Genomic DNA, 19,813 nt, shown 5'->3' with positions numbered 1-19,813 from the left:
CCTTAAATCCCAATGTTCAACACTCTCTGACGTAGTGGTTAAATCACCAGCGTTTGGTTCAAGGGGCTTCCTTTGTTCGGCCAACCTTGACTGTGATCACTACAGATGCAATTCTTTCAGGTTGGGGATCTCTGACAGTGCAAGGGGTTTGGAAATCTCAAGAGGTGAGATTACCAATCAATATTTTAGAACTCCGTGCAATTCTCAGAGCTCTTCAGTTTTGGCCTCTGTTGAAGAGAGAACCGTTCATTTGCTTTCAGACAGACAATATCACAACTGTGGCATATGTCAATCATCAGGGTGGGACTCACAGTCCCCAAGCTATGAAAGAAGTATCTTGGATACTTGCTTGGGCGGAATCCAGCTCCTGTCTAATCTCTGCGGTGCATATCCCAGGTGTAGACAATTGGGAGGTGGATTATCTCAGCCGTCAGACTTTACATCCAGGGGAGTGGTCCCTCCATCCAGATATGTTTTCTCAGATTGTTCAGATGTGGGGTCTTCCAGAGTTAGATCTGATGGCCTCTCATCTAAACAAAAAACTTCCCAGATACCTGTCCAGGTCCAGGGATGTTCAGGCGGAAGCAGTGGATGCGCTGACACTTCCTTGGTGTTATCATCCTGCTTACATTTTCCCGCCTCTAGTTCTTCTTCCAAGAGTGATCTCCAAAATCATCATGGAACAATCGTTTGTGTTGCTGGTGGCTCCAGCATGGCCACACAGGTTTTGTTATGTGGATCTTGTTCGGATGTCCAGTTGTCAACCTTGGCCACTTCCATTAAGGCCGGACCTACTGTCTCAAGGTCCATTTTTCCATCAGGATCTCAAATCATTAAATTTGAAGGTATGGAAATTGAACGCTTAGTGCTAAGTCATAGAGGTTTCTCTGACTAATACTATGTTACAAGCTCGTAAATCTGTCTCTAGAAAGATTTATTATTGAGTTTGGAAGACCTACATTTCATGGTGTTCTTTTCATAAATTCTCTTGGCATTCTTTTAGAATCCATAGAATTTTACAGTTTCTTCAGGATGGTTTGGATAAAGGTTTGTCTGCAAGTTCCTTGAAGGGACAAATCTCTGCTTCTTCTGTTTTATTTCACAGAAAGATTGCTAAACTTCCTGATATTCACTGTTTTGTACAGGCTTTAGTTCGTATTAAGCCTGTCATTAAATCAATTTCTCCTCCTTGGAGTCTTAATTTGGTTTTGAAGGTGTTACAGGCTCCTACATTTGAGCCTATGAATTCTTTGGACATTAAACTTCTTTCTTGAAAAGTGTTGTTCATTTTAGCTATCTCTTCTGCCAGAAGAGTTTCTGAGCTAGCTGCTCTTTCTTGTGAATCTCCTTTTCTGATTTTTCATCAGGATAAGGCGGTTTTGCGGACTTCATTTAAATTTTTACCTAAGGTTGTGAATTCTAAGAACATTAGTAGAAAAATTGTTGTCCCTTCCTTGTGTCCTAATCCTAAGAATTCTTTGGAAAGATCCTTACATTCTTTGGATATGGTGAGAGCTTTGAAATATTATGTTTAAGCTACTAAAGATTTCAGGAAGACTTCTAGTCTATTTGTTATATTTTCTGGTCCTAGGAAAGGTCAGAAGGCTTCTGCTATTTCCTTGGGTTCTTGGTTAAAGCTTTGGATTCTTCCAGCTTATTTGGAGTCGGGTCAGACCCCGCCTCAGAGAATTACAGCTCATTCTACTAGATCAGTCTGAAGCTTCAGTTGATCAGATTTGCAAAGTGGAAACTTGGTCCTCTTTGCATACATTTACTAAATTCTACCGTTTTGATGTATTTGCTTCTTCAGAAGCAGTTTTTGGTAGAAAAGTTCTTCAGGCAGTAGTTTCAGTCTGATTCTTCTGCTGATGTTTTAAGTTTTTCTTGTCATTAAAGAATAAACTTATGATTTGGGTTGTGGATTATTTTTTCAGAGGAAAATGGCTGCTTTTATTTTATCCCTCCCTCTTTAGTGACTCTTGCATGGAGTTCCACATCTTGGGTATTGATATCCCATACATCACTAGCTCATGGACTCTTGCCAATGACATGAAAGTAAACATAATTTATGTAAGAATTTACCTGATAAATTCATTTCTTTCATATTGGCAAGAATCCATAAGCCCACCCTTTTTTATGGTGGTTATGATTTTTTGTATAAAGCACAATTATTTCCAAATTCCTTTGTTGATGCTTTTTACTCCTTTCTTTATCACCCCACTACTTGGCTATTCATTAAACTGGGGGGTGAGGGGTGTATTTATAGGCATTTTGAGGTTTGGGAAACCTTGCCCCCCCCTGGTAGGATTGTATATCCCATACATCACTAGCTCATGGACTCTTGCCAATATGAAAGAAATTAATTTATCAGGTAAATTCTTACATAAATTATGTTTTTCTTTTCTCCCTGATTAAAGCATAAGATAATATATGTCTTAGGAGCTATTGACAGATAAACAACGATGTCTACTATATACACATAGCTGCTCAAAAGGGTAATGCCTATGAAAAGCCAACATTAGAAGTCAGATATAGAGATTCTATGGTTTAAGTGCCTTAAGGGTCTTATAAGAAGCAGGAATTTGATGATACAATGGGGAATTGCAGTGATTTTTTTTTAATGGGCTAATAGGAAAATAATGGAAGTAGTATAGATTATTAAACTAGCAACATGGAATGTTGGGGAATAAATTCACCAGTTAAAAGAAAGCCAATCATAACTCAACTGAGAAAACTCAATATTGATATAGCATGTCTCCAGGAGACACATTTATTAGATGCTGAACATGAAAATTTAACACAGAATTGGGTGAAAGAATTATATTACTCCTCTTACAAAAAATCAGCTAGAGGAGTAGCAATGTTATTCAACAAAAACTTAATATATAAGATCAAAAAGGTGAAGATAGAGAACCAAGGAAGGTATGTAATTATTTTAATGACAGAAAAAGAAAAAGAGCTGTTAATTTGCAACGAGTAAAAATACTGAAATTTTTGGGATAAAATTCAAAAAGAATTAATAAGATATATTGATTTAGACATTATAATAGCAGGTGCTTTTAATCTTACTCCAAGACCAATGCTAGATAGAACCAACAGAAGGCCAAAATAATAAATAATAATAAAGAACGTAAGTACGAGGAAACAATTATAAATTATATATGCAATACACTGGGGTAAAATACATATGGATAATTACTAATCCTGACAGTCTGGAATATACCCATATATCTAGAGTATATAATACATCTTCAAGAATTGATTTATTCTTAACTTTAAAAACTTCAGAGGTAAATTATCAGAAGTAGAAATAAGAGACATGATGATTTCTGACCACGCTCCAGTAGCAATGATAATCAATCAGACAGATAGGAAAAATAAAAATATTCTACCCAAATTATCTCAACAATTCCTTAAAATGTAAGAAATATCTAGAAGCAAAATGGAATGAATATAAAGAAAATAATGAACAGCATATAAGTAACTCACAATTATTTTGGGAAGCGGCAAAATCCGTTATAAAAGCTTATATCATGTCTTATGTCATTAATAATAACAATGAAAGAAAAAAAAAAGAAAAAAAGTTAACTGAGCAATTGATAATGGCCTATGCAGATTATAGACAGGTTCCCTAACAACATAATCAATTAAAAGGACACTGAACCCAAATTTTTTTCTTTCATGATTCAGATAGAGCATGCAATTTTAAGCCACTTTCTAATGTACTCCTATTATCAATTTTTCTTCATTCTCTTGGTATCTTTATTTGAAATGCAAGACAACCTGGGTTGTTCTTGCTGATTTGTGGATAAATTCACCCACCAATAAACAAGTGCTGTCCACGAATCTGAATCATAAAATTGCTTATATGCCTTCTTTTTCAAATAAAGATAGCAAGAGAACAAAGAAAAATTGATAATAGTAGTAAATTAGAAAGTTGCTTAAAATTGCATGCTCTATCTCAATCACAAAAGAAAAAAATTGGGTTCAGTGTCCCTTTAAGATATTTTCAAATTAAAAAGCAAAGAGATGACTATGCCATAGACCAGTCCCAGTTAGAAGAGAAACGCAATATGGGAAAATATTACAGATGGGGTAATCGCTTAGGTAAACTATTGGCAGCAGCAGTAAAAACTAATCATTCTAATCACAAAATTCTTGCTATGAAAGGCAATGGTAAAATATTGAAAGATGCAGAATCAATTATGGAAATATTTAGAAATTATTTTAAAAAGTTATATGAATCCGAAAAAAAGTGAGGATAACAGAGACAATAATATATGGGAGAAGATTAAATTGCCCAAGATAATGAAAGATCAACAACAAGATATACTTAACTAAGTGATAGAAAAAGAGGAGATTATTAAGGCTATTCAAAATTTACCAGCGGCTAAAGCAGCAGGACCCAATGGATTACATCGGACTTCTATAAAATATTAATAAGTAAAGTAATAGAACCCCTACATAGTGTATATGTAAATATGTATAATAGAGAAGGAACAATATCACAATTTTTCAAAGCAGTTAAAGGGACATAATACTCATATGCTAAATCACTTGAAACTGATACAGTATAACTGTAAAAATCTGACAGGAAAATATCACCTGAGCATCTCTATGTAAAAAAGGAAGATATTTTACCTCACAATCTCCTCAGCTCAGCAGAGTAAGTTCTGTGTAAAAAGTTATACTTCACCTGCTCCCAGCTGCAGGTAAAAATAAAAAAAAAATGAAGAAATGAACAGCAACCAATCAGCATCAGCAGTGCTGAGGTCATGAACTCTTACTGTGATCTCATGAGATTTGACTTAACTCTCATGAGATTTCATAGTAAGCTTCCTTTACCTGATTGGTGAAATAATATGAGAGTTCACGAGGCTCATGCTGCTTAGAAATCCTTTTCAATGGGAGGTGGCTACTGAGGATCTTTTGAGGTAAAATATCTTTCTTTTTTACATAAAGATGTTCAGGTGATATTTTCTAGTCGGCTTTTTACAGCTATGCTGCATCACTTTCAAGTGTTTAAACATTTGGGTATTATGGCCCTTTAACACAGTAGTTATTTCAAAAGAAGGCAAGGATCCAACACTTCCCCAATCATATAGACCTTTGTCTCTAATTAATGCAGATTACAAAATATTAATGAAGATAATAACAAATAGACTAAATGATGAATTATCTAAACCAATTTCTTTATATCGAGGCACTTATCGAGGATGCCCGTTGTCACCAATATTGTTTCATTTGTTACTGGAACCACTAGTTAACTTACTGAAAGAAATACCATTTAAAATTAAAATGGAGAACTTGGAAATTAAATTGGCTTTCTATGCAGAGGATCTGCTGTTGTTCGTTGCAAATCCCAAAAATCATATAGAGGATATAATAACAAATATTTAAATATTTGGAAAGATATCAGGATATAAAATAAACATTACAAAGTCCAAAATATATTGGTTACATAAAGTAAATGAGAGGTTTAAATATCCATTTTAGGTAGAAGACAAATACATAACATATCTAGGCATAAGGATAACCAATGACTCAACTAACATATATAAGTTAAACTATCAACCTATAATACGACAAATTGAATGAGATTTGAAGGTCTGGAGTAAACTATTCTTAAATCTATCAGGAAGGATTTAAATAATAAAAATTATTGTATTACCAAAATGGTTATACCCAATGCAGATGTTACCGTTTCTGCTAAATAAAATAAACCTGCAGCGCATAAACATAATAATCAGAAATTTTATTGGGAGAGACAAAAAAACAAGAATCAAATAAAGCAAATTACAATCCTTCCAGGAACAGTGTGGTCTAGGATTACCAAATATCCAATACTATAATTGGGCGTTATTAACACAATATATAATAGAATGGATTTTAGGAAGTCGGTAGATAATTTGGCTAAAGTTTAGAACAGAAATGGCAGAAAAGGTAGCTCTGGCATATTTACCATATGCAGCCAAAAAAGAACTAACCAGTTCACAAAAAATAATGTCCTGATAAAAGACACAATATGGGCATGGAAAAAAATAAATACACATTTAAAATCAGGCTCAGAGCTTAAGCTCTACTTGCCTATGCAAGGCAACCCCAATTTTAGGCCAGGCAATCAATTCCCTTTTCTATCACTAGAAGGAAAACCAACTATTAAATATATAAAAGATGCAATTAATATGGGAAAAGCGAAAATAAAATCAAGTAGGGAACTATTTAGCCAATATGAAACATTCCAAGGACAAATTTTATCATATTTACAGATTAAGCATTATATACAATCAGAAGATCTAATTATGGACAAACAAAACACAGAATATACAGTGTTGAATATAATAGAAAAAAGTCAGAAAGTGAAATATAAATTAGCATTCTTATATAAGCAATTAATAAAGAAAGAATCAAAAATATGTTTAAAGGGAAAAGTAGAAGGTTGGGAGAAAGGTACAGATATACAAATAACTGAAGACATGATCCTCAGCTGTATTAACCCCTTAATGACCACAATGTACTCTGTATGTCACTGGTCGTTAAGGGTTTTTTCAGGACATAATAGCACAAGTCTAGCAAGAACACACTATTAATCCACTCCCTCCAGCAGGCTTTGTGGAATAGAGCAGTCTCAACGCTGGTGGCAAGACCGCGCTATAAAACAATCAAGTCCCAAAAAAAGGCCAGTGACATACAGGGTACGTCGCTGGTCCTTAAGGGGTTAAAAATGTAAGACATACAACCTTAGATATGGGATTAAGGGAATCTAATATGAGACTTATTCACTTTGACTACATAACCTCCACGAGAAGAGCAAAGTGGGATAGCAGTACTAATCCAATATGTGTAAAATATAGTAAACTAGCTCCTGATATAACACACTATCGGCTAGATTACGAGTTTTTGTTGGTAAGGGGTGCGTTCCTAACGCACAGTGTTTCCTTACCGCTCACCTACAGTAACGCTGGTATTACGGGTCTTTAGAAACCCGGCGTTAGCCGCAAAAAAAGTGAGCGTAGAGCAGAATTTAGCTCCACATCTCACCTCAATACCAGCGCTGCTTATGGTAGCGGTAAGCTGGAAAACGTGCTTGTGCACGATTTCCCCATAGGGATCAATGGGGCAGAGCTGGCTGAAAAAAACCTAACACCTGCAAAAAAGCAGTGTTCAGCTCCTAACGCAGCCCCATTGATTCTTATGGGGAAATACATTTTATGTCTACACCTAACACCCTAACATGAACCCCGAGTCTAAACACCCCTAATATTACACTTATTAACCCCTAATCTGCCGTCCCAGACATCGCCGACACCTGCATTATATTATTAACCCCTAATCTTCCGCTCCGGACACCACCGCCACCTACATTATACTTATGAACCCCTAATCTGCTGCCCCCAACATCGCCGACACCTACATACTATTTATTAACCCCCCGAAATTAAATATAATTTAAAATAATCTAAATAAAATAACTACAATTAACTAAATTATTCCTATTTAAAACTAAATACTTACCTATAAAATAAACCCTAAGATAGCTACAATATAACTAATAGTTACATTGTAGATAGCTTAGGGTTTATTTTTATTTTACAGGCAACTTTGTATTTATTTTAACTAGGTAGAATAGTTATTAACTATTTAATAACTTCCTAGTTAAAATAAATACAAATATACCTGTAAAATAAAACCTAACCTTATAGTTACACCTAACACTACAATATCATTAAATAAATTATCTAAATTAACTACAATAAATTACAATTAAATTAAATAAACTAAAGTACGAAAAAAAATAAAAAATAAAATTACAGAAAATAATAAAATAATTAAAAAAAAAATTAAAACTAATTACACCTAATCTAATCCTCTTAATAAAATAAAAAAAGCCCCCAAAATAAAAAAAAACCCTACCCTATACTAAATTACAAATAGCCCTTAAAATGGCCTTTTGCAGGGCATTGCCCCAAAGTAATCAGCTCATTTATCTGTAAAAAAAAAATACAATACCCCCCAACATTAATAAACCCACCACACACCCAACCCTACTCTAGAACCCACCCAATCCCCCTTTAATAAAACCTAACACTAACCCCTTGAAGATCACCCTACCTTGAGACGTCTTCACCCAACCGGGCAGAAGTGGTCCTCCAGACGGTCCGAAGCGGGTCCATCTTCTAGACATCCGACGCGGAGCATCCTCTTCTTTCCGACAACTAACACTAAATGATGGTACCTTTAAGTGACGTCATCCAAGATCGCATCCCTTCAATTCCGATTGGCTGATAGAATTCTATCAGCCAATCGGAATTAAGGTAGAAAAAATCCTATTGGCTGATACAATCAGCCAATAGGATTGAGCTCACATTCTATTGGCTGTTCCAATAACTGAAATCACTGGAACTGAACTTCAATCCTATTGGCTGATTGCATCAGCCAATAGGATTTTTCTAACTTAATTCCGATTGGCTGATAGAATTCTATCAGCCAATCAGAATTGAAGGGACGCCATCTTGGATGATGTCACTTAAAGGTACCGTCATTTAGTGTTAGTCGTCGGAAAGAAGAGGATGCTCCGTGTTGGATGTCTTGAAGATGGACCCGCTCCAGATGGATGAAGATAGAAGATTCCGCCTGGATGAAGACTTCTGGCCGTCTGGAGAACCTCTTCTGCCCGGATAGGATGAAGACTTCAGACCGTCTGGAGGACCAATTCTGCCCAGTTGGGTGAAGAGATCTCAAGGTAAGGTGATATTCAAGGGGTTAGTGTTAGGTTTTATTAAGGGGGGATTGGTGGGTTTTAGAGTAGGGTTGGGTGTGTGGGTGGTGGGTTTTAATGTTGGGGGGGTATTGTATTTTTTTTACAGGTAAAAGAGTTGATTACTTTGGGGCAATGCCCAGCAAAATGCCCTTTTAAGGGCTATTTGTAAATTAGTATAGGGTAGGGTTTTTTTTTTTTGGGGGGGGGGGGCGTTTTTATTTTATTAGGGGGATTAGATTAGGTGTAATTATTTTAAAAAATTGTAATTATTTTAATATTTTCTGTAATTTAGTGGGGGGGGTTGTACTTTAGTTTATTTAATTTAATTGTAATTAATTGTAGTTAATTTAGTTAATTTAGTGTTAGGTGTAATTATAACTTAGGTTAGGTTTTATTTTACAGGTATATTTCTCTTTATTTTAACTAGGAAGTTATTAAATAGTTAATAACTATTTAATAACTATTGTACCTAGTTAATATAAATACAAAGTTGCCTGTAAAAAGCAAAACAAACCTAAGCTAGCTACAATGTAACTATTAGTTATATTGTAGCTATCTTAGGGTTTATTTTATAGGTAAGTATTTAGTTTTAAATAGGAATGATTTAGTTAATTGAAGTAATTTTATTTAGATTATTTTAAATTATATTTAAGCTAGGGACGTGTTAGGGTTAGGGTTAGACTTAGGTTTAGGGGTTAATAACTTTAATATAGTTGCGGAGGCAGATTAGGGGTTAATAAATGTATGTAGGTGTCGGCGATGTTAGGGGCGGCAGATTAGGGGTTAATAAAATATAACTAATGTCTGCGAGGCGGGAGTGCGGCGGTTTAGGGGTTAATATATTTATTGAAGTGGCGGCGATGTCCGGTCGGCAGATTAGGGGTTAAAAAATGTATAATAGGTAGTTTATGGGTGTTAGTGTACTTTTTAGCACTTTAGTTAAGAGATTTATGTTACGACGTTAGCCCATAAAACTCTTAACTACTGACTTTTAAATGTGGTAGGAGTCTTGACAGGAGAGGCTGTACCGCTCACTTTCTCCAAGACTCGTAACACCGGCGTTATGCAAGTCCCATTGAAAAGATAGGATACGCAATTTACCTAAATGGATTTGCAGCATGCTCGAGTCGCAGAAAAAAAGTGAGCGTTACACCTGTACCTGCCAGACTCGTAATACCAGCGGGCGTTAAAAAGCAACGTTGGGACCTCTCAACGCTGCTTTTTAAGGCCAACGCAAGACTCGTAATCTAGGCGTATATTTGGCTATGTCCAAAAATAAACCAATTCTGTTGCCAGATATCTTCTCTGCTTACAAAAATTACGAGGCTAAAATTAAAACTCGACATTAATAATATCATGCTTTTTGACCTTCACAGTGAAGTAACAAAAAAGAGAAGGATCATCATAATGATTATTTTATTAGCTAAAAAGCTTATATTCAAATTATGGATAAAAAAAAGCCAACAATTAGTGTACTAAGAGGAAATATATGGCGCCAGATAAATATAGAGGAAATGGATGTGATAATAGATATCAACAATAGAATAGAATTCTTTTTTTTTTTAAATGGTCTTCATATATAAAAATCCTGCCTGAAGCCAAATAAAGAGAAATATTGAAAGCTTTAAAAAACACAGAATACTTCCTTAAATTACTAATATTGGGAGAGTGGAGTAACATTACTTGAGCTATATTTATAGATCGAATTAGGCTCAAGGACAGAAAGATTCTCCTTTAACAACATATACTGTTAATAATTGTTAGGAATATTGTAAAAACACAAAACTGTTACTTATGTATATGTTCACAATCTGATATACAAATGTAAAAAGCAATTGTTGTATTGTGTATGTATTTTAACTATGCAAAATTGTCAATAAAAAAAAAAAAAGACAGCTTCTGGACACCTCCCAATATCTAAGAATTGGAACTAATACACAATTCAGTCAGCACTTTTTAGGTTACTTAATGATGCTAAACAAATTGGTGTAATTAGCTTTATAGAATTTAAATATCTTTACCCTGATTTTCCAGTAGTTTTTTACCGTATCCCTTAGATACAGTGCATAAAAACTTATTTAATCTACCAGGGCATCTGATAATGGGCCAGATTACAAGTGACATGCTAAAAAATGTTTCCGGTCGCGTGTAAACTCCGCTGAAAGTAAACTTTAAACCCCGGTGGGTTAGCTCATGTATTACTAGTTGAAAGTAAATTGTTTGTGTGCGATCAAAACCCAATGCGCGCTAACTACAGGACTTCGGATATCAGGACTATTATAACTTCTCCCCATGGACTAGCCAAACACAACATTAGACCTAGAGTGCTAAACCTGAAAATTGTTACAGATATTTAACATTCCAATGTTCTGCACAAAGAAGAAAATCTTTTTATTTTTAAATAAAAATATTTCTATATATATGTGATTATTTTTTTGTAAAAAATATATATCTATACAGATATATATAGAAATAAATATTTAAAAATAAAAAATGAAGAACATAAATTTTGAATGTAAAATATTTACAGTAAAAGCACATTATCATATATTAAAATTGTTATAAAAAAATTTCAACTTTTAAGCTATTTGGAAAGGGCTCCAAAGTGTATGTGTGTGTGTGTGTGTGTGTATATATATATATATATATATATATATATATATATATATATATATATATATATATATATATATATTTGCTATTGTATTTATATGTGTGTGTGTGTGTTTATGCATGTGTATATGTATATATGTGTGTATTTACATATATAAACACATCTATATATACACCCATACACATATATATTGACCTTTCCGTTCAAACACCTTGTCATATACCATATACATTTTAACTCTTAGAAAAAAAAATGTAATACTACTTATATGAATAATTTTTAATTAGATAGAGTATATATAATTGTAACACTTTATTTTAATGTATTTATGTTGTGTTTGGTGAACATTTTTTTAACCCTTACACTTTATGCTAGGTCTTCACTCGTGCAAACCTGACGCACACAAATTTAGTTTACTTTTAACTTTCCTCTATCCCTCATGAAATAGGGTTTAAAACGTGAAGACGTTTTCTGGAGAGCAGGGAAAATCCATATCAACAACATACATGGACTTCTTGAAATTTATATTAGAGACAATTTTTTCTACTTTTGATGGAAAGCTCTATAAGCAAATCTGTGGAACACCTATGGGGGCCACGTGTGCCCCCACTTCTGCCTGCCTTCATCTAGGGGCATGGGAAATTCAAGAAGTTTTTGGAAATCTGAGCCATTATGTGTACAATTACGTACAATTGTGGCTAAGATCTGTCAATCACATTTTAATATTGTAAAATGGACCAGTTCAGTTGTTGAAGGATGTGTTTCAAAACTGAATGACAACACCTATATTAGTTTTCTTTAATTCAATGCTTAATAAATGTCATTCCTACTCATTAAGAATAGAAAGGAGGGTTATCAACTGTAGTAAAATATGGCTACCAATAGTTTGTTGGCTGCCTTAAGCCACTTTCTCTGATTTAGGGGGCACTGTTCTTTTAAAAAAAATTTGAAGAACAGGCTCTTTAGATATAGGTTTTTGGAGAGAAACTACCCAAAAATTTAGTATGTAGAGTATGGAATAGAGCCAGGAGCACTGATAGCGAGCAGGTTAATTTATTACACAGTCCTCATGCCAGTGTTGCAGGAGCAGCCTGGGCATTACTTGTTATGGAGAAGATCTTATGGTTAACTGCTGCGACGTGTGAATGGCTCCCATTGCATTAAACTATGTCAGGCTGGGATTAACTGTGTATAACAGCTTGGTATGTGGCTTACTACTTACTTATAGCTCAAGTAATGTCTTAATGTTTGCTTGCCTACTAACGTCTTTGCAATTTTATCTATATTATTTGCAAGTAAATGGTCTATGTTTGGATCTGCATCTTGATCTATATATAACAACGTTTCTGCCAGTTGTAAGCTATTAACCTGTTGGACATATTCAATATTTGCATGCCCGTACGACAGCTAAATATTCCATATTAGAATAGCATAGAGCCCTCATATTGTATGTGCATGGATACTATGGCAGCTATAGCTACATATTAGTGTGTGTATGTATATATATATATATATATATATATATATATATATATATATATATATATATACAGTATATATATATATATTAGATGCATGTATCCTGTACAGTTTTTTATTTATGGAATCCATTTGCTGTGTACTATTTTTTGCTTGATATTTTAGATTTTGTTTTTCAATAAATGCATTTTCTAAAAGAGTGCTTGAATCCCTTTCTTTAGTTTGAGTGAAGTACTTTATTCCATCTATATTTTTCTTGTCTGCCATGATTAGAAAATTCATTTTATAGGGTCTGCACCACTGTTTCTTAAATAAAGTGTGGTTTATGGAATTGGTTTAATTGTAAACCCTCATGATTTGTGAACAGAGATACATTATATATGTATACATGTCTCTGGAAATAAAAGTTTACTGCCTAAGTTTGTATGTCTAATGCAGAATATTCCCTCCTTTATTAAAAGAAAATACAATCTGTATAATGATTGTATAAGGACAATAAAATCTGTCCTTTTTTATTATTAATAATAGTAAACCAAGAAATGTACTATCCAAGTTAACTATATCAAAAGCTGATGGTGGTCTGGGCTTATCAGACTTTGAGGTTTATAATTGGGCTTATCTAGGAAAGATAGTTTTAGATTGGCTTATGGAGAGTGATTATTGCACCTACTTGGATATGGAACAAAATGTGTTTTTCTCTTAATGCTTTACATGTTTATTTTGATAAGCTAACTAATAAGATCAAAAGGCTGCAGTCAATCAGTTTGCCTATTCTGGCATTGCCAAAAAAATCTCTACAAAACTTCTAATCAGGTCTGAATTTCTCCAAGGGGTGTTCCCTGCATTTTTTTATGTGAAGGAGAGACAAGCGCAGTTTACCTGCATACAGCTAGTGAGATCATTTGTAAAAGATACACAGAAATATACAAAGTATGGTTCACATTTGATAAAGCAATACGGAAACTTTCAAAACATAATCAGAATTTGTAAAATAACTGCTAGTTCTAAATCTAAATGTATTAGAATAAAAATAGAAAGTACAAAGTGTAAATGTAATACTAAAAGGACACAATCTAAAGTATAAAGTAATATAAAATACAAAGCACAACGTGTAAATGTAACAAAACTCTCATTTCATGCAGTGCTGTATTGCACTTGGCTGGTCTCTCCTTCACACACATAAATGCAGAGAACACCCCTAAGACATTTATAGCAAAGTTTGCTTCTCTAGACTCTTGTAAGAGATCTTGCAGGGCTGGAGGGTTCCGCCCTTTTTCTTTGAGCATTCAGCGAGTTTAGCCCTTGTGAGTCTGCATTACAATTTCTCTCCAAAGTAGGAGAATTTTCTTTTTTTCATCAGTCCCTCAGTGTTAAAATGGCCTTATCCATATACATCAACTTATTGATCCCCAGAGAAATATTATTTGTGGTTTGGAATTTATCAAATTGAATTATAACTTCTCCAACAAACAATTGTTTTGCATTTATGCAAATTATTATTTTTCCTTTAAATAACTGTAGTTGTGAAAGAGAAAAATGATAAAAATAAAGATTTTAATTTCTAACTATAGAAGGGAGAATTGCCCCATGTTATAATATTGTTAACAACCAGAATGTATATCCATTATTACAGTCACTGGGGCATATTTATGATTGTGCGAGCAGACATGATCCGATATAGCGGATCATGTCCGCTGCACATCGATAAATGACGACAGCATATTCTCTCAGCATTTATCATTGCACCAGTAGTTCTTGTGAACTGCTGGTGCAATGCCACCCCCTGCAGATTTGCAGCCGCTAGCAGGGGGTTTAATCTATCCAATCGTATTCGATTAGGTTTATTTCCGTCCGCCGCCTCAGAGCAGGCAGAAAGGTTATAGAGCAGCGGTCTTTAGACTATACGGAGCTTGATAAATATGCCCCTATATATTAGAAAAAAATTAAATATTTTCCTCTCTACCAGATCTTGAACTCAAGTAGAGATCGTGCAGAAAAAGCCATTTTAGCTTCAGGGTGTCAGGAATAACATATATACGACTCCTATATCTTTCTTATTTATTTATCCATGTTTAGTCAAAATGGAAGAATTTTGATTTATTGTTTTGCAAGAAATGCAGATTTCAAGGATCAGCCCATTTACACTGCTTTTATTTGTGCCCAAAAAAATGGTTTAAAGTATGTTTCTAATTAAAGAAAATCCTTAATCTAATTTTTCATTTTCCGTATGGGATGTTATATTTTTGCTGAAGGAAAAGCATTATGGTTCCCTAACCTCAATCATAATCTATCAAGAGCACATTTTTTGGCCTGAAAAGGATACTTTTATTATTTCAGCTGATTCTCACACTCGCAAATGGGTTTTGGGCACTCGAAAAAGTCTTATTAACACTATGGAGCCGAAAACTGCTTCACAGCCGCTAAGTGTCTTTCTAAGAGACCCTTAAAGAATTTTAAACACTTTTTCGATGGTAATATAAAATAATAAACCGTATATATAAAAACTACTCTGCAATATACCTTCATTATCTGTTTTGTCCACATTTCCTGTAATTTCATTCTGGAATTGTGAGCTTTCAGTTCCTGGTAGAAATGGAAGTGCATAACACTGTTATATTCCACACAGCCATTGGCTGCACACTCTTGTGACCTATTTATAACTGTCTCTAATTAGCCACAGCAGAGAAAGTAACCTAAGTTACAACATGGCAGCTCCCATTATTTTATAGACACTAAAACTTTACACAGAACTTTAAAAAAAATACCTCTACATGTTATTCTCAGACTAATCTTTTCTTTGAATGCATCATTCTATCTTGCATTTATTTAGGGTCAGATTATAAGTGGAACACAAAATATTGCTTTTGCTAAAGCGATATTTGCGCTCCACTTTGTAATACCAGTGCGTTCACATTGCACGGAAGCATTGCGCTCATGAGAGCGTGTGCTTCCATAGGCTCCAAAGAAAGCCTCGTTCTCATGTCGTGAGACACGGCATAAGAACATTGTGCAGTGAAGGGGGTAAGTCTTGCAGCGATGGGCAGCAAATGTAAATATATATGTTTATGAATATATACTGTACATATATATTTATGTGTTAATTTGTGTATATACAGGTATTAACAAATAAACATATATATGTATATATTCATATATTTACAGGGAACACATATTTCAGTTTTTTTCTAACACCCCACAGCCGCTGATTTTAGCCCCCAAAAACTGCTAAGTGCAGTTTTTTTTATTTTAAAAAAAAATGCTACTTTAAAAAAAAAAGAAAGAAAGAAAACTAACACTTAAAGGGGCAGTCTAGTCCAAAATAAACTTTCATCATTCAGATAGGGTAAGTAATTTATTTTAATGTAACCTTCCAATTTACTTATATCACAAATTTTGCTTTGTTCTCTTGGTATTCTTAGTTGAACTAACACCCTAAGCCTAGGATGTTTATATGCTAATTTCTGAGACCTTGAAGGCTGCCTCTAATATGAATGCATTTTGACCACTAGAGGGTGTTAGTTCATGTGTGTCATATAGATAGCACTGTGCTCATGCACATGGAGTTACCTAGGAGTCAGCACTGATTGGTTAAAATGCAAGTCTGTCAAAAGAACTGAAATAAGGGGGTAGTTTCCAGAGGCTTGGATACAAGATAATCACAGAGGTAAAAAGTGTATTAATATGACTGTGTTAGTTATGCAAAACTAGGGAATGGGTAATAAAGGGATTATCTATCTTTTAAAGCAATAACAATTCTGGTGTAGACTGTCCCTTTAAGTTTGGGGGCATTTGGGGCACATTTATCAAATTAACCAGAGATCTGGTCGCTGGATAGTTTTATAAGCGCTAATTGCTACTGTGAGCTTGCGGTAGCAATAACCAGTCACTTGTAATGTACATAAATGCCTCATGTTATTGGCTCATCCAATGCATTAACTAGCTGCCAGTAATGCATTGCTAATTCTTCAACAAAGGGTACCAAGAGAATAATGCAAATTAGATAACCAAAGTAAATTGGAAAGTTGTTTAAAAATTGTATTCTCTATCTGAATCATGAAAGAAAAAATAAGTTTCATATCCATTTAATTCAATCCTTTTGAGAGCTTCCCACGGGATACAATTTGCAAGTTACTGTACCATTTACGTGAATACTTTATCATTGTTTTCTTAATAAATAACAATAAAGTAGCTGTTGGATGAACATGCATGCCCAGTATTCAGAATTTATAATAGCAAAAAGTAATTAAAGAAAAAAAATATAAACTCTTTTTATACTTTTAAACAGGTTTTTGGATTGGAGTAACAGTTGGGATATTTTTTATTGATATTTTTTTCCTCATCTATTACTGGAGGTTAAACTGGCAAGATCTGACAAAACAGGTTTGTGTAGAGTTCATTTTAATGTATTAGCATAAAAGTGTGTTCTGTATTTGTATACAGATCTGCATTGTAGTGATATTTGCATTTTATATGACAAATAATAGCAGTTATTTTATATCTATTCTTTTTACAAATACATATGTCTTGTCACATTTGATGATTTTCTTTTAGATTTATAGGTTTATATAATGTGTAGCCTATTCATGTTTATTCCTAGACAATACTGCAACTAAATTAAAATATGGATTAAAATAAATTAATCTTTAAACAATTATATAAAAGGGTTACTACAACATAAATAACCTAGGCACCCATACTAAAATTGCTTAAAGGGACATAAAACAAGTTAGGATAGACAAAATATAATAATATGTACTTTAATTACTTTACCTGCAAATTTTATACTGTAGTGCCTCGCCATTAACCCTTTCTTTTTAGTTTCTGAATTGTAAAGCTCTAACTCCCCCCACGCATTTCCTTCCTTGGCTGTATCTATATCTATTGTTCTTTTGGTAGAATGCAAAAGTGAACAGTGATTATCTGCTGGAGCATGTCTAGAAGCTCTGAACTCAGTTGAAATACAATACCTGTATCTAAACACTGATATGGGGGGTGGAGTAGACTGCTCCAGACAGCATAGCTATTTAATTATATTTGCTTAATTTTGAAAATTATTTTTAAATACTTGCCAGCAATTTTTAAACAATTTTTTTATAAAAACTATTTTTAAAGAATTAGCCCTTTTAGGATATGCACAGATCTACACCTGTTTTATGGCACTTTAAAGTGACATAACATTCTACAATTAAAGTGCCATAAAACAGGTTGAGATATATGCATATCCTAAATGGGCTAATTAAGCAAAAAATAGTTTGCATAAAAAAATTGTTTAAAAATTGTTGGGAAGTATTTTAAAATAATTTTAAAAAATAAGCAAAAATACTTAAAATCTCCATGTTGTCTGGCCACTGTGCTCCACCCCTCTTCTCAGTGTTTAGACACAGGCATTGTATTTCAGCTGAGTTCACAGCTTCTAGGCAAGCTCCATCAGATAATCCCTATTCATTTGTGTATTTTACCAAAATGACAATGGATATAGCTACAGCCATAAAAGGAATTGTGTGGGGGGAGTTAGAGCTGTACAATTCAGAAACTTAAAAGAAATGGTTAAAGGCAAGGCACAGCAGTATAAATTTGCAGGTAAAGTAATTAATGTACATATTATTATATTTTGTCTCTATCTCAACTTGTTTTAAGTCCCTTTAATGTCACTTCCACAAATAGACCTTGATGATGCTGCATTGGATCATGTCACTAAGAGAAAGATTTGCTCTAAAACCAAATTTAATAATAATACTTTCACTATATGATAGCAACCCTGACACTACCCTAAACCCATAGAAAAAAAATAACCAAAACCGCTTAATTGAAAAGTGGCAATAAAATGTGATTCCCTTTACTTTCTCTTGTAAGGTGTATCCAGTCCACGGATCATCCATTACTTGTGGGATATTCTCATTCCCAACAGGAAGTTGCAAGAGGACACCCACAGCAGAGCTGTAATATAGCTCCTCCCCTAACTGTCATAGCCAGTCATTCTCTTGCAACTCTCAACAAGCTAGGACGTTGTAGGAGAGAGTGGTTAAATATAGCTAGTTTATTTTCTTCAATCAAAAGTTTGTTATTTTTAAATAGTACCGGAGTTGTGCTATTTTATCTCAGGCAGTAAATAGAAGAAGAATCTGCCTGAGGTTTCTATGATCTTAGCAGGTTGTAACTAAGATCCATTGCTATTCTCACATATGTCTGAGGGGATTACACAGATGAGGTAACTTCAGCGAGAGAATGGCGTGCAGTTTATTCTGCTATCAGGTATGTGCAGTTATAATTTTTTCTAGAGATGGAAAACACTAGAAAATGCTGCTGATACCGGATTAATGTAAGTTAAGCCTGAATACAGTGATTTAATAACGACTGGTATCATGCTTACTCCCAGGGGTAATACCCTTATGATATTTACAATATAAAACGTTTGCTGGCATGTTTAATCATTTTTATATATGCTTTGGTGATAAAACTTTATTGGGGCCTAGTTTTTTCCACATGGCTGGCTTAAATTTTGACTAGAAACAATTTCCACTGTTGTAGTATAAAAGTTACAGTTGGTGCAGTTAAAATTACAAACTGTGACATCCAGCTTCCCTCAAAGGCCCTCTGAATGCTATAGGACATCTCTAAAGGGCCCAAAGGCTTTCCAAAGTCGTTTATTGGGGAAGGTAGGGCCACAGCTTGCTGTGGCAGTTGGTTGTGACTGTTAAAAAACGTCTATTTCGTTTTTTTGATCCGTTTTTTGAACTAAGGGGTTAATCATCCATTTGCAAGTGGATGCAATGCTCTGTTAGCCTATTATACACACTGTAAAAATTTCGTTTGATTTACTGCATTTTTTCACTGTTTTTCAAATTCTGACAAAATTTGTTTCTCTTAAAGGCACAGTACCGTTTTTTATATTTGCTTGTTAACTTGATTTAAAGTGTTTTCCAAGCTTGCTAGTCTCATTGCTATTCTGTATAAACATG

At 34.0% G+C, this 19,813-nt stretch overlaps 1 protein-coding gene across 1 annotated transcript in view; it reads left to right on the top strand.

Annotated features, from left to right (window-relative positions):
* Positions 1 to 15,301, top strand: part of LOC128652464 (multidrug and toxin extrusion protein 1-like) — a 199,121-nt gene extending 183,820 nt beyond the window's left edge. Inside the window, exon 13 of the mRNA XM_053705402.1 lies at positions 15,192 to 15,301. Coding sequence (XP_053561377.1) covers positions 15,192 to 15,301 — 110 coding nt within the window. The remainder of the gene's footprint in view (positions 1 to 15,191) is intronic.
* The last annotated feature ends 4,512 nt before the right edge of the window (positions 15,302 to 19,813 follow it).

Source organism: Bombina bombina, chromosome 3 (genome assembly GCF_027579735.1).
Source record: "Bombina bombina isolate aBomBom1 chromosome 3, aBomBom1.pri, whole genome shotgun sequence".
Classification (NCBI taxonomy): Eukaryota; Metazoa; Chordata; class Amphibia; order Anura; family Bombinatoridae; genus Bombina; species Bombina bombina.
Note: the sequence above shows the minus strand (reverse complement) of the source record. Positions and strands in the feature narration are given on the sequence as shown.